The sequence below is a fragment of the Triturus cristatus genome, chromosome 11, assembly GCF_964204655.1.
Source record: "Triturus cristatus chromosome 11, aTriCri1.1, whole genome shotgun sequence".
Classification (NCBI taxonomy): Eukaryota; Metazoa; Chordata; class Amphibia; order Caudata; family Salamandridae; genus Triturus; species Triturus cristatus.
The window spans coordinates 991,485,729-991,501,252 of record NC_140594.1 but is presented as its reverse complement, the minus strand read 5'-3'; the positions used below and the strand labels follow the sequence as shown (position 1 = coordinate 991,501,252).

General features: G+C 42.8%; 1 protein-coding gene across 1 annotated transcript in view; it reads right to left on the bottom strand.

Moving 5' to 3' along the window:
- The window catches only part of HPS3 (HPS3 biogenesis of lysosomal organelles complex 2 subunit 1), a 472,707-nt gene that overhangs the window by 10,445 nt on the left and 446,738 nt on the right, over positions 1-15,524 (bottom strand). Inside the window, exons 15-16 of the mRNA XM_085635071.1 lie at positions 10,736-10,942; positions 4,575-4,665 (exon numbers count right to left, since the gene is read on the bottom strand). Coding sequence (XP_085491197.1) covers positions 4,575-4,665; positions 10,736-10,942 — 298 coding nt within the window. The remainder of the gene's footprint in view (positions 1-4,574; positions 4,666-10,735; positions 10,943-15,524) is intronic.

Here is a 15,524-nt window from a genome sequence, read left to right as displayed (position 1 = left end):
CTCGCTTACACCTTAGGAACCCTTAAGCCAGGTCTCAGGTCAAGAGAGCAATTCAGAGAAAGCTCCAGTATCCTTAAGCTCTAGAAGGTGTATCTGGTTAGTTCATTAACGTTACTTTGGAAAAAGAATGCTGCCTGCCAGAGCATTCCAAAAACGGCCTCTCCAGATCAGCCGTAGGAAATGGATGACTGTAGATCCATAAAAAGCCCATTCAGATTAGTCTTGGAAAGTGGATGACTGGAAATCCAACGTCGCCTGAGGCAGGTTAATTGGGGCATGAGGGGGTTCAGGAAAGTGCATGATTAACCTAGAAGACCTGGAAACAAAGGGAGCTGAAGAAAAGAACAGAAGTAGAAAAATGCTGCACCTTAATCAAGAATTCAGAGTTTAGCGAAAAAAATGATGATGTAAATTCGTAGAGGGAATGGACTGAAAACCCAAAGAAACCAATGTTGGTAGATCTATAACACAGGGAGGACTTCAATGCACCCGATCTTCAACCCTTTCTTTTTAGGTCTCGCCTAGCGCTGCAGCGCTTGCGCTGCTCGCTTTGCGAGGCATGCAGTATACACTACAGTGGGGGAAAGCTCCGCCCACTTCCCAGCCATATTTTTGATTGGCTTCAAGCAAAAATGCTGCATTTTGATTCGTTTTCGACTTGGTAGTCCCTCCTCCTGACGGCCATGTTGTTATTTATATCCTTCCCTGGCTATTGACCCCTTTACTCCAAAACTATTTTTGGCCCTATGTCGCCCCCTGCCCCCTCCCGCAGTCTGTGACTTTTTGGCTTCCCCCCTCAACCCCCACCACTCCCGTTCGTGCCTTCCTGGACCCCCATGCTCCCGTTTCCAATGCAATAGGTCTCGCGTAAATACGAGCCCTATTGCATTAAGAAATGCTTGTTTGTTATTGGATTGGCTGGGTGATCGCACTCTTTTTTGATGTCCCGAGACATTTTGCCTGACCAAAACATGCACAACACATGCGCACTACAGACGTTTTTGTTTTCATGTCTGTATGCTGTAGTCTCTTTTCCCTGTCCACGGCACCCTGTCACTAATAGCAGATCCTATTTGACGTCATCGCGCATGGCCTACGGCTTCAGCTACACATGGCGGCCACTGTACAAAGTCGGAGAGGGAACAGCACAAGTACCTGGGGTTGGCTGGAGCTCAACAGGAAGAGGAGCCGCCCCTGCAAGTCGTGCTGGTGGCGGATAACTTCAGTCGGCGCTTCAGCCCCGTGAGCATGGACTGGGTTCGAGTGAGTGGGCTATACTGGGAATTGGTGTTGTGTTTACTTTTTTCTCAAGCCAGCCAGCAGATGAGAGTGAGCTTCTGGAGTCTGCAAAGTAATGGCTGCACGCTTTCGGCCTACAGCCGGGCTTCCTCACTTCACCGCTTTCAGGAATTTATGTAAATGCTATTTTTCGCTGTAATTATTTTTACCGCGGTTACTTTTAACATGGCAGGCGCGTGCGATGACTAGTGGGTGGGTGTGCTTGCCCTTTCCTTGACGTGAGCCGGGGTTGGCGGTCACTGTGGATCTTCTGACTCTTCAGCAAGAGACACGTTTCTAGTGTCAGGCACCAGGAAGCTGCAGTATGGAGGTTTATAGACTGCACAGTTTGAGGAGTCGGGGTGTGGGTTGGGTGGTAGGATTTTGTGAAAGTGTTGTGGGTCTTTGGAGTCATTAAAGTTTGTCAGATCTTTGGATGTACCAGAATGCCAAGTCTCTCCGTTGCGAGTAAAACGCAAAAATGCAGAGGCTGGGTTGAACATTCGCTCACACGAGACTGAATGCCACACCGAGTGAGAAGGGCAAGGCATAGACCTGCACATTATGTTCCATTTCAGGGCTGTCATCGGAGCAGCCACTGAGCAGCGTTGCCAGTTTTTGAAGTAACTAGCTAACCAAGAGCGATCATAAAAGTAAAGTATGCCACTTCATTCTGGTGCACATGGTTTATATGTACATATATTGGCGTATATTAATAATTGGTGTGGGGTGAAAAAACTATGTGCGGGCATCTCTCAAAGGGGCCTGGCCAATGTAATTAAGGGCATAGCTTAAAAACACCCTTAGCTAAAAGCCTGTCTTTAACATAGTGTGTCTCCCTACTGGTATTTGCTGTTTCTGTCATTGCATCCCGATACATAATATGGCAAGTAACATTACACCTACAAGCTAGGACTATTGACTTTGTCAGTGGTTGTTAGTTGCGTAAGACAAATAAGCAAAAACGATTGGTTTGTTGTATTTAATATTGAAAATATTTCAGTTCTGAAATGAGACTACAGCGAGTCTCTTCGAAGTTACATCAAAGGCAGTGAAAAGTGGTACTGCTGCAAAGTTAGGATTTTTTATTCACCCTGAGGGCAAAAATGAACAGCCGTACATAGGACCCGTCTCGGCACCTGCTTTTTAGAACTGCAGGTGATGAGCACCGCCAGGACCCGGCCCACTTTAATAGCTACTTGTTCATAACTCAAATTACACAACACACAGCGTTATTGTGCAAGAAATGCGATGCGGGGCATTTTTTCTACACCATTGTCATGAAACCTTGCTATCCAATTTAGCCAACTTTCAGATGATCCATTTCCTAGCCTAGTTTTTGAATTGTCCAATGCCGGGTGCGAGAAGATCGCCCAGTTTTGTTCCCTGTGTGATCTGGGATTTGTAGTAGTAATCCTGTTTATACAATAAGAGAAACACTGCAGATACCAGGATGCAAAGAACATAACCGAGAGTGGATGAGCGGTTTTATTTTTGATGTGGGGCACATTTAAGGGATTCCGTTCCAGACAATATCTATGAGCACCAGTTGCGTTACAGGCAGACTCATTCATTGTTGTTAGGCACGGGGAAATTAAGTGCTTTGCCCAGAATCACAAAATGTCCAGCATCCCTGCTGAGGCTGGAACCCGGTCCCTCAGCTCCCAGGTCTACCACCCGAGCCGTTAGGCCACATTCTCTCCTTTTGTTGAAACTATTAGCTCACTCTTCTTCCGTGTGCCCAAACATTACAAAAGGCATCGTTAGACAATACACGTCATACACAGCCAGGCCACACTGACTACATTCCACTTACTGCTTCCGATTCACCACAAGTGACTCACTGCATCATGCAGCATCACAGTATCAGACTCACACCTTTACCATGACACCATCATATTCACTCCCATGAAACTCAGACCATCACTCTGACCCAAATGACTTCCCCCGGATGCTTGGCATACAAGAACACATTGCTTTTTTCAGCTGTAGAATGTGCTTAAACAGCCATCCAGAGGTCTGTCACTGACTTCAAGTATCTCACCCAGCAGCCACTCATTATCCATGCCCCTGTGTGTGCATGTCTAGCTTTAGGCATGTATCTGTGACAGTACGTTTGCATACATGTGCATTGTCTATATTTGACTCTGTGCATCTGCTGTGTGTTCTTGACTACTTAGGTGTTATTTGTTTTACCGTTGGTGCTTGTATGTCAATATGTGCTAATATTTGACTGTATAAGTACTAGTGTACATTTGTGCCTGAATGCATGTTAAGGGTATATTGTGTGTGTGTGTGTGTGTGTGTGTGTGTGTGTGTGTGTGTGTGTGCGCGCGCACGTGCATGTTGTGCTTTTGTGTGCACTATACAAGGGCCAGCCCTATTAGTTTTGCCAATGCTTGTTGTAACAATGGTAAACAAGAGGACACACCTTAATTCAGCCTTTTACAATATAGCTTCTTTTACAATGTTTATTTTTTCCATATGATATTTTAGCACAATTTCACTCACGTGCTCTAATTTCACACTGTCTAATGGCTTATTAGTGTATCTTAGAAGTGTACACTTGCCACGTCATGGGAGGTTTGCTTATGTCCTTTTATGGTCTGCTGACGATGTTTTGAAGTGAACAGAAGAGATGTCTATGGCATGCTACGAGCCTGGAAACAATTGTTTTTATGAGATTATTTTATTCTCTGAGAGAAGTACGATATACAACTGGATGATGACAATGTAAGAAAATACAAAATTCAAATTCTTTGTGCACTTCTGCAGGTGTCAACGTATGACTGATTCTGCATGTTTGATCCTGGTCGCATGCACTGGGCGGTAATGGAGGGACAGGGAAAGTATAGAAGAAACGTGCCTTCTTTATTGATAAGCAATTACCCTGACTTCTAGTGCAAAAGTGATTCAGCACCCACGCTAATATGCTGCATAGCTAAATACATATAACATCCTAATGGCGAGACCGATTGGCATTGCCAATGCTTGTTATGCTGGTTAGAAATCCTCTCTGGGCCGCTTGTCCTGCTGAGACCACGAATTTGGAGGAAGGGTGAATAATGCTGCATATTCTTACGCTTCTAACTTTGTACGAATACTGGAAATACAAGTGCAACCGAGAGAGGTAAACAAAGCAAAGAAACAAGTTCCTTCACATGCAGCGTTGTTGTTACAAAACAAAAGCTGGGTCAGGAAATAAAGTCCACCAATAAAGCCTTTACTTGACAAATATATGCAACGAGGATACTGATTGTCATCAGCGCAATCTGCATTCATATTTACTTTTTTACCTTTCAAACAAGAGATGAGGGCCTGATCTTGACCTCCGTTTAATCGGATTCGTTTGCAAAGCTCGGGGAGCAACTTATTCCACCAAAGAGCCTAGTCCATTGAAAAAGACAAAATAAAGTATGGAATTAAAACATTTCTTACACTCAAGCAAAAATGAAAAAAATGAATGAGCGCAACAGTTTTACCGTTTTTTTCTGTTATGTCCCACATCTTTTTATTAATATCAAGAACAGATATATGGCAGGCAAGGTTGAGTGGGTACTGCTGGTAAAAATCTGCTTATCATTTTATGCCACTAGACGTTAGCAGATCTAACACGCTGAAACTGACTGCACCTGATAAATAACAATACGATTAGGGGCTGTATTACACACAGTGCCCCGGGGGCACAACAGGTGTTTATCCCACTTTGCGCGCCCCCGGGGCACTTTGGTATAACAGATGCGGCTGCAGACGCTTGTGCGACCCCTTCTGTAATACCGATAGCGCTGGCGCACATAATGCGCCAGCACTGTCTTTTGGGGGCGCTCCCTCATATGCATGGGGACGTGCTCCATGCAAATAAGGAATCCCTATGGTACCCCCCTGCATTGGCATGGACAAAGTGGCAGGCACCGCACGGTGCATGTCACCTTGTGCATGCCAATGCACGACGTGCATTCCCAGCATTGTGGCGGGCAGTGCTGTGAGCACCGCCCGCCACAATGCTGGGAATAGGGGATGCCACCGCCACGGTGGCATCCTAATTCCAGGTGCGCGACCGCCGACCACTAGCGGCCGGTCCCAGCACTGCTAGGCCCGCCATCCTAAAAGGCCCCCAAATGTTTTACAAATTGCGCAGTTACCGAACATATAGGAAATTAGCGCCCTCCAAAGAATGCATGTTGATGCTGTGCAGGTGTGCTTTATAAACAACATACAAGAGCCTGGGCTGACCTTGAATCCAGATCATCCACTGTAATACACCATAGATAAAAAAGCACTGGGAATTCCAGGTTTTCCCTTTTATAGTGAAAGGCTCCTGAAGATGCAGAAAGACACAGAAGAGGGCTCACATGGGCGTCTGCAGTGTGAAGTTTCACTGTTCATATTTTGTACTGTACGCGTAGTAGTAGTAGTAGTAGTGCATGGTTCCAGTCATTACACAAGGAACATGGCAAGCTTCCTTCACATGTGCAGCGCATTGAAAATTGCCATTACACATGCATATAAAATGCACTGCGCAGGCAGCAAAGTGCAACCTTCTCTTCACCATACCATCCAACGAATACTGAAAGCACCACACTCCGGTATCAGCCGTGCAAGCGTCCCTCACAACGAGAACAGGTAATGCACAGGCCACCACCACACAGAAAAGTTACAGCACAGGCAGCATGAGTGAAAGCTTCCCAACCACAACACCAATGGGGCTGGGATCTGCAGTTGAAGCTAGCCATACACAGAACAAGTACCAGGGCAGGGGTTAAACCCCCAAAGTCAGGGCGATTCTCGTGCAGCAGGTGGCTCAGGCGTCATACAGCTGCAGCAGTAGAGCACTGAAGGACCTTCCACCACAGGTGACTGCCAGCATGCCATAGTATCCGACAATCAAAACTGCTATTAAACCCACTCAGACTGATAGCTGGCTGTGTGTAACTAAGTAGGGCGTGAACACAGCCCAAAATGAACAGCACATTGCTGCTTGAAAAGCAGATCAAAAGGGAGGACTATTTCTGTGCAGGCTGTCGATCAGAAAACTTCTTCCTGTTTGCTGCACAGATTTGAAGGATCACTATTATTTTAAAAGCATGATCTGTCTCTCCTATCAAAGGGCCTAATCTTTGAAACTGAATAACAACCTCCCTCCAGCGCTCAAACCCCACCTCCCCTCCATACCCACCCACAGTCTCAGACAGCGAATCAATAGGTTAGTGGAGAGCACTGTAAATCCATGCATTATTAACAAACATTGAACTTGAACTAGGGATACTGGTGAGCTGCTATTCAACGCCCTTCTTGCCACAGCCAATGCAGGCTTTAACCTGCAGGTAGTTCTCACTAAAGGCCATGAACTCACCAAGTGTGCAGTCGCATTTCAATACCTGCCCCATCTCATTTGCTCCAATAAGCTTAGATTCAGGGATTCTCAGATACAACTGGTACCAAGATTGTGTTTTTATTTTTAAAACAAATTTAGAAGAAGTGTCTGCTCCTTTGATTCTAGTCTATGAGGGTAAAGACACTCCCATGGCAGGGAGAACTGTTCTGCAATCCATCCGATTCTGCAGGCGCATGTTTGTGAAGTGAGATGGATTAATGAGCACCTTGCTGTATATGTTTCCACACACTCACATGACCTCTATCTTGAAGCATCAGCCCAACCGTGTCTACCTTGTTAGAAGGGTAAAATAAACAAAAGCAGGTACACGGAAGTCCGTAAATACAAATGGAGCAGCCCAGTAGCACCCCGCAGCAGCCGGGTCCTCCATAACAGAAATCATTTTTTTTAAAGATACAAAGAGGGGAATGTTAAAACTCTGGGCTGCAACTAAAGAGTGGGGGAGAGAGAAATGTAGGAGAAAAATTCGGCACACTGACTGAGCTTGGGGCTGGAGTTCCTCCCCATAACAAAGGATGCACTAAGACATATTTTGAAAAGGCTTTAAAGGCATTGCGCGAGTGAACTGCTTTTTAAAGTGATTCACATCCGTTAAATATTTTGGGCCGACGCAAAGGCTGATGGGTAGCTCCCAAAGCCAGCTGAGCCACATTAGGGCTGTGCACAAGCCACTTTCATTATGTGTATGCCTATGTATTTTGCAAATGGTGCGTAGTGTGGGGTGTCTGACGAAAAGAGCGCTCACTAGACAGCTAAAGCTATCTATAGGTGAGATCTTAAAAGGACTTTAACACCATCACCAATTTCAGCTTCAGAAAAATGTACATATCTTCCAAATGCCATGGGCGGATAGCGAAACCTGAATAACAGTCCAGGAGGCCAGTAAGTAAAATGGATTCAGGCAAACAAGCCAAAGACCGAAGAACACCGGCCCACGGCCTCCTTCTGGATGAGTGTGGTGCTCCCACATTGGTTTGCCCAACAGCTCAAGCTGCGAGTAGCTACACCCACTACCCACAACCTACTTGTTCTAATTAACTATACTTCTTGTAACCGGCTCCACTACTTCACTAATACTTATGGTGCCCCAGCATTCTTTGTAACAATTAATAACCGTTTGTATAGGATGTGAGGCTTTGTAAAGACCCATGAGAGCAACACAATGAGGAAATACAGTTAGGCAGCCGAATTTGTTCGTTATAATAACGTACACTTATTTACAGTGTTCTTCTAGACGAGTAAACCAGAAGTTGTACTTTAAAATGCAGTTTCACATGCACCACGAATACCAAATATTATATGTGAATATTAGGATGTACCAGGATCTTGCTTTGAATAGGATCCCACTTGCGGAAACTTGAGGCAAAGAAAACGGAAACGTTCCCCTTGGCTACATTGTGTCTCAGTAAAATGATGTGATCAAGCATAGGGCTAACAGGGGGGGGCTGGTGACTTTGGATAATGGGTCAATGAGAATTAATCACACTGAAAACACAAGACCACTTACTGACAGACTGGTACATTCACTTCCTGGATTCTGGCAAAATTCCAAGGGGTATTGGTAGCGGCAATATTTAAGGCCATTCTGAAATGGAATCTTAGCCTGGCAACATGGGAGTTGTTGCAGCTCTTTGCTTTATGCCAATTTCACCCCTATTTGTCTCTCACTTTTGTTGTTGTCTTGTCTCTAGGTTCCTTCGAATTACATTCCCCTCTCAATACCTAAGAGTATCAATCTCTTGTGTACCGTCTCAGATACTGACTTGTCTGGTTTGCGATGGCGTTCTGGGGTCTCCATTTGGTAACCTGGTCTTTTCTGGAATTCAACATAGCAACATCCACGGGCGAAAACAGACCGCCCGCATTGCTTCTATGTCTTAGCAGTTCACTCTGGCCAATAATTTCATAGCTCCCTTTGACCATCCATGGGAGGGTAAATCTGGTGAAAATGTGTGTCTTACCAAAGCTGACGTACATTTTTAATGCAATTCCCTTAACTTTCCCCCACAAGAACATAAGTAAGATCCAGGGGAAAATTGGTAGTTTTATATGGGGACAAAAAAGTTGAGGATGTCATTGAAAAAACTAAGCAGGAAACTCTTAAAATGTGGGTTGGCCCTACCAGACATCAACTGGTATTTGATGGCTTTTCAATTCAAGGGCATTAGGATGCTGTTGACTACCCCAGAGGAAACTACGTGGGGTAGACTACTGGGCGAAATAGCATTGGTTGAGGGAGGTAGTGGACAAGGAGGGTTTCTATATAAATTTGGGGCCACAAGGTTTTTTAAACGGGTTCGCCTTAAGGTTCTCAAGACTGCCTTGACAATCTGGTACAAAGTTAGACGCACTTGGGGCATAGGTTATTTTTCTGATTTTGTCCCTATTTGGGACTCTCCGGGGACCCCTCTTTGCTTGTGTGATAGTTTAGCTACCCAGATTAAAAGTGCCGGTTTGGTGAAGTGGTCGGATCTGGTGGATCCAGATGGGATTCTTCCATGGGAGATCTTACAAGCTAAGATTGGTCCTACATTTTCAAGGTTGAAGTTCCTCCAATTAAGATCATGGTATGAGGCAGAAGCGGGCGAAATTATTGGGAGTTGGGAACTCGAGCAGATACTACAAGACCCCCTGCCAAAAAAGAAAGAAATATCTTTTTGGTAAACAAGGTTCCATGAAAGAAGAGGATCTCGAGATCCCCCCTCAAACATCGCTTTGGAATCAAACATCACTTGCCTATGGCATTGGAGATTTTTTTGAACCGTCACTTAAGTTACTTTATAAATATATAAAGCCCGCCAGTCTAAAGAAGAACCACTTTTTTGTGCTCAATAGGCTCTACTATACTCCGGCCAAGATTGCCAAGTTTGCCCGGGTCCCGGCTCCAAACTGTCCTAGATGTAAACTTGCTAATGCTGACGATATTCACATCTTTTTTGAATGTCAGGAGTTAAGCTCCTTTTGGAAAAATGTGGGAGACTCTTTAACATCTATTTTTGAAACAGACAGAGATGGATCTCCACTTGGTGATTTTTGGTATAAATGATTCTACCAATGGGGTGCTCCCACAAATCCACACGGGCGTGTTGTTATACCTGGTACTGTTGGCTAGGAGGGAGATCTGCATAAGGTGGAAAGATCCAACTCCCCCGGGCAGAGAAGGCTGGCTTAAAGCTGCCCTAAGCATGGCACGTTTAGAGCATGATGGTAGAGAGGATAACCTACAAAATATCTGGCTTCCATTGTTAAGTCGGGGACGGCGCCTGCGATTGTTAATTTGTTAAATGGTGGTCCTCCTCCTGGGTCCTATGATTACACCAGACCTCAAATACGTGAGGAAGGCCATACTGGTGTAGACTAACGCAGTTAGCCGAAGGGCGCCCAGTAACAACAAGAAGTTGGCTGGTTAAACCTGCCAATGTCTTTGGTAAGATGAGGACAACATTTTCTTTTTTTTAAAATAAATAACATCATAGTTACGTGTAGTCCTTATTTTCCCCTGCAGCTAGTTCAGGAACCTTCCATTCCTCAAGCTCTTATGTTGTTCAGTGCCGTCCCAGACCCGTGATGAATCCATTCAGAGAATGAGATCCAGTCCAGTGTTTCTCTCTGACTCCCTTTACTTGTAATAAACACCCATCCTGATTCCAACTGCAGGAGTGTAAACCATCATTCACATCGCAGACGTTCAGGAATGGTAGGGCTTTCCATCGATCTGTTCACCAGGAACCACACAAACATCCTATCTCTTTAGCTGGCAGCTCCAAATGTAGGTGGAAACCTGTCTGCTTGCAGATTATCTGAGGGAACCTAGCCTGGCAGTTTAGGCTGGACAGTTCCTACTGCAGAAGGACCAAGACTGATTTGCATAAGGCAGGTCTTGGACTAGAGTGTCACCGTGGATGAAAAATGGTGGTCTGGAATGCAGCGCAAGCAATCACCAGTGGCTGAAATGAATACAAGCATTCATTCCACCACCTTGCTGTTTTTGCAGTGGATGCTCCACAACCCAAACACAGTACAAAATGCTTAAAACAAAAAAAAGGGTTTTCAGAATCCCACCTGTCTTCCGTCCTTAAACTCGTGGCAGGCATACGTTATGACGGCTTCAGGACACCGGTCCAAAAGACTGTCGATGGAATTCTCATAATTTCCCAGTCGCGTTTTACAGAGAACATGAATGCTAAGAGCTGCGTTATTGTCTACAGGCATGGATTCCAAGGAAGGAATAACTGAAACGATGTCAACTGATGGACCACATAGCAGAGCCTGGAGAGATAAAACAAGAAATGCATGTTAGCAGCCTTAAAATGGTATTTTATTACACTGTTCTAGGTTCTGAGAATGAATAGACGCAGACTTGAAGAGGTTTTTTGCAGTTCATTTTGGAATGACTCTTTCATAACATGTCAGTAGCGCCATTTATTAGTCGAGGACGCAACCTTGGTATATCATTTTTCCCCATTAAGTATTATTATGCGTCTTTTAGCCATCATTAGTCTAGCAATTAGAGGGTCGAGAACCGAGCCTGGGGAGTTTGAGAGACCCACTGCTACCCAATTATGGCAGCCGTTTACCACCCAAACATGGCTACGACGTCTAGTCTCCCATGCTTGAGCTCCGAGCCTTGAACTCCTTTTATTGCTACTGATGTATGCCAACCCATGCCATCAAACACTGGTTTCTCATTATAAAGGGTGTACTGAAAATCAGAGCAGACCTATCTAAAGTCTATTAGAACACAGTCTTCACTTGATGTCCTAGCACAACCCCTGGGCTATACCACATTCCATGAACCTACATTAGTAGCCAACGGCGATCACTCATTTTCAATAATTTTCACAGTAAATGTGAGTTTGAAGAGGATTTGGGGCCATCAATAAATTCCTTTATTTATGTTCGAAGTAAGAGTTAAATGTAAATCCTCAGTAACCCTTGTTGAACGAGCTGGTGTAATTTCACACCCTCCAGGATTTAGTTGTATTGAAAGTTACTCATTTCATTTATCCATTGCAATTGTATTTCTTCATGAATGCTGGAGCTACTTCTAAATGTACTGACTTACCTACATTTTACATGGCTCATTGCTGTTGGTTAATATGGTTTATTAAGCATACCATTATATGCGAAGGAAATCTTAATCTTAATTTCTCTTGAATAGATACCTAATTGGAACACCATTGTTAAGTATGCTCAGGTCCCGGAAGAGGCTCAGAGGGGAGCTCCTGGGGCCTTTCCTTAGGCCTAGTTCATCTAGGCAGTGGCTGGACATCTAATTTGTTAAGGATGGTAACCAGGTTCATAGCCCTTAGGTGGGATATGGACCATAGTGGAGTATCCAGTATGTCACACTGACGGCAGTCAATGACCGTAGACTGAGTATCAGGTAGACACCACGTTGATACTTAAAAGAATAGTCAACAAGGGTTTACAGCATTGCCACTGGCCTGCTGGCTTATTTCTAGCTCCTCTGGTCTCCTGTGCAGTGACTATTTTCTATCAGCTTAAACTGCTAAAATAGGTCCTACTTTAACAGACACCCAATAATAGGACCTTAGTAGTAAAAACCACTGGGGGGGATCTGTCTAGACTATGGCCATCTCATGTGCCATGTGCTTCTAATAGGCCTACGTCCAGGTCTACAGATCATGTAGAAAGCAGCTCTTTGAATTATTTACGGAAGGAAGACATTTTTTCATGTTTTCCTTCCTGTAATGCCCTGCCATTCTTGGTCCTCTCCCACGGAGCCTAAAACAGGATGGTCTGCACAGTGCTTAAATCCATCTTTGAGAAACCAGTGACGTTTGTCACAGAACAAATTTCTCCAGTTGTGCCAAAGCATGCCATGAGATCAGGCTTGCATGGTTAGAAGGAATACACAAGGTGCTTCAGGGAACTAAAGAAGGTAGTGTGGTATTCCTCGTTCCTTTCTATGTATTTCTTTTTCTATGAATTCTGTTCTATTGTAAGCAATTTGCCTATTCAGGCAAAAAGAGGGCATCGCTCTTCAATTTTTTTGTTTACTGAAATATCCCTATTGTTATTGCCTTTTATATTTTACTCCTATTCAGTAAGCCTTTTGGGCTGTACAAAAACTCTGCTAACAAGAGTGCATGCATGAATGTGGTAAACGTTCACGCAGACAAATTAACTAAAAATCTTATCAAATTGCAGACAAAGACTCATTTCTGAGAAGTAGCACTAGGTTTCCAATAGAGTACTTGCTTGAAAGGGGAGGCTTGTCACAGGCTTGTAAATAGTAATTTACAACACTTTGCTAGAATAAAGTGGACATTAATATCGACCTACAGGAATATTGTATTTACAATATTGACTGTCTGGATATTGTCAAGGTTGGTAGGTGCACTTAGAAAAGTATAGTTTAACTCAACAACTATGCACTCTGAAGAGTGAAGGTACGTTTACACCTATACTTAACGCAATTCGCCATTTTTTGGATCAAAGGAGCATTCATATGTATGAACACAATAAGATGTTGACCAAGATGGTGGAAATTTGTTTAACTCGTAATTACTTCCTTTTTAACAAGGAGGTTTACCAACAACTACGCGGAGTAGCAATGGGGGCATGCTTCTCTCCCAGCTACGCGTGTTGGCACGTGGGCTTTTGGGAGGAGCATGTCCTCAAAAGCACCCATAAAGTGAGATTTGATCAACATGTTCTCCAGTGGTGGAGGTTCATTGATGATGTTTGTTTAATCTGGAAGGGTTCACCTGAGTCAGCTATTGGTTTTATTAATGATTTGAATGATAATGCCTTGAATTTGAAATTTACTTCTAACATCAGTAATGAAAAAGTACAATTCCTGGATGTAGAAATATATATAAAAGAGAATAAAATACATACCAGGCTACATAGGAAACCCACGGCAGGAAATTCTGTATTACATGCTAGCAGCTCACACCCTCAACACCTGATACGAAGTATCCCCTTTGGTGAATTTTTGAGAATAAAACGCATTTGTAGCCATAAGGGGGACCTTGAAAAGTGTCAGCAAGAGGCTTTCAATAGATTTTTACAAAGAGGATATAAGAATATTGATTTGGTCACAGCGAGAGACAAGGCTAATAGTGTTGAAGTTGCCTGTGAGACAGGGGAGGAGTTTGAAATCTCGTCAATTGTCCAGGTCAAAGAAGCCACGAAAGTAACAGCTATGGAATCTATTGATAATATCAGATTGATCACTAACTTTTGCAGACAGGAGAGAAAGATTCGTAAGATTCTTTATAAAAATTGGCCAATTGTTCGGTCTGACATAACAATGTCACAAATCTTACCAAAGCTTCCCAGTCTAACTTTCAGAAGAGCTCCATCTATGAGAGATGCATTAGTGAGAAATAGTCCTGAAGTGACAATCTCGAATACCTGGCTTACTTTGAGATCAGGATTCTTTAAATGCAGTTCATGTCGTGCTTGTAAGTTTGGCAGAAACACTACGGAATATTTAACTGCATTTGGTAGTGAACCTATTAAAATACAAGGACATTATACTTGCAGAACAGATCATGCCGTTTACGTTCTAGAGTGCACCTGTCATTTATTGTATGTAGGTAGCACAAAATTGCAAGTTTTTAATAGGATTCTACAACACCTTAGAGCTGTGGTAAATTCAGACTCTAACTATCCTGTGGCACGACATTTTAAACTTGTTCATAATAACAATCTTGAGGATCTCAAATATTTTGTTATCAGTGCAGTGCCCAAGAATATTCGAGGTGGCAACAGAGAAAAAAGACTGAGACAAATTGAAACGGAATTTATTTTGCTACTCGACACTAAAATGCCCAACGGTCTCAATAACAGCGATGATTTGCACAATTTTCTCTAATTAATAACTGGTTTTTAACATTATTTAATATACTATCTTGGATCCCAGATTTACTATCAATGGTTTTTATCTACCGTTTTATGACTAAAGTTTTCTATAAGTTTTAGATTTTTTATACAAAAAACTTTTTAGGATTTTTTTAGATCTCTTAAGTGGTGATAGTAGCTTTTGGCCAGTTTTAAAGCCTGGGGAATCTTGTCCAGTTTTTGATTTACTATATATCAGAGTTTTTTGAGTAATATGCATTCTGTCTGGACCGATAGCTATTGATATATAAAAATATATTAATTGAATTTTTGTAGATCTTCTTAAATATCCACAATAGTTTATGTTTGGTTTTAGGAAGTAGAGTGATAATCAGATGATCACTAGCTTCCAAATATCTGTAAATTCATTTATTTTTCCTTTTTGTCATTAGAAACATCTGGGTATTAATACTGAAGAGTGGGACGTGACAACTTAACGTGATGATACTAACTGAAAGATTTAAGATAAGGAAATTACATGAGGGACGTTGATTATCTGCTGCAATCTTTGAATGTTTGATTGTTTATATTTTATTGACTGAAATTGTATGTTTTTGCACTTTAGCACTAGATCACTTTTTTGCACTATTTTTGCACACAATGACTTACCATGCATACGGAATCTGATGCATATATTTAATGAGTTTTTAGGCCAGTGATGGTGGTTATTTATTTGGCGGAAATTTATTTCCAATAGAGATTTTTTCAATTAGAAGTGTGGAAATAACCTTGGCTCTAATGCTTCAAATTGAATATGTATAGGCTGGTTACATAATTTAAAAACACTATGTTCTTATTATTGTTTGGTACTGTATTAGCTGCATATTTATGTTCAACATACGACTCCCGTGTGGGAGATACCATCAAAACCAGTTCTGTAACTTAATTCTCTATGATTGGGCAATGGTAATCATGTGCTTTTTTAAATGTATTATTTAAGTGCACTGATAGGTCCAGCGCGTCATGTGATCAAGAC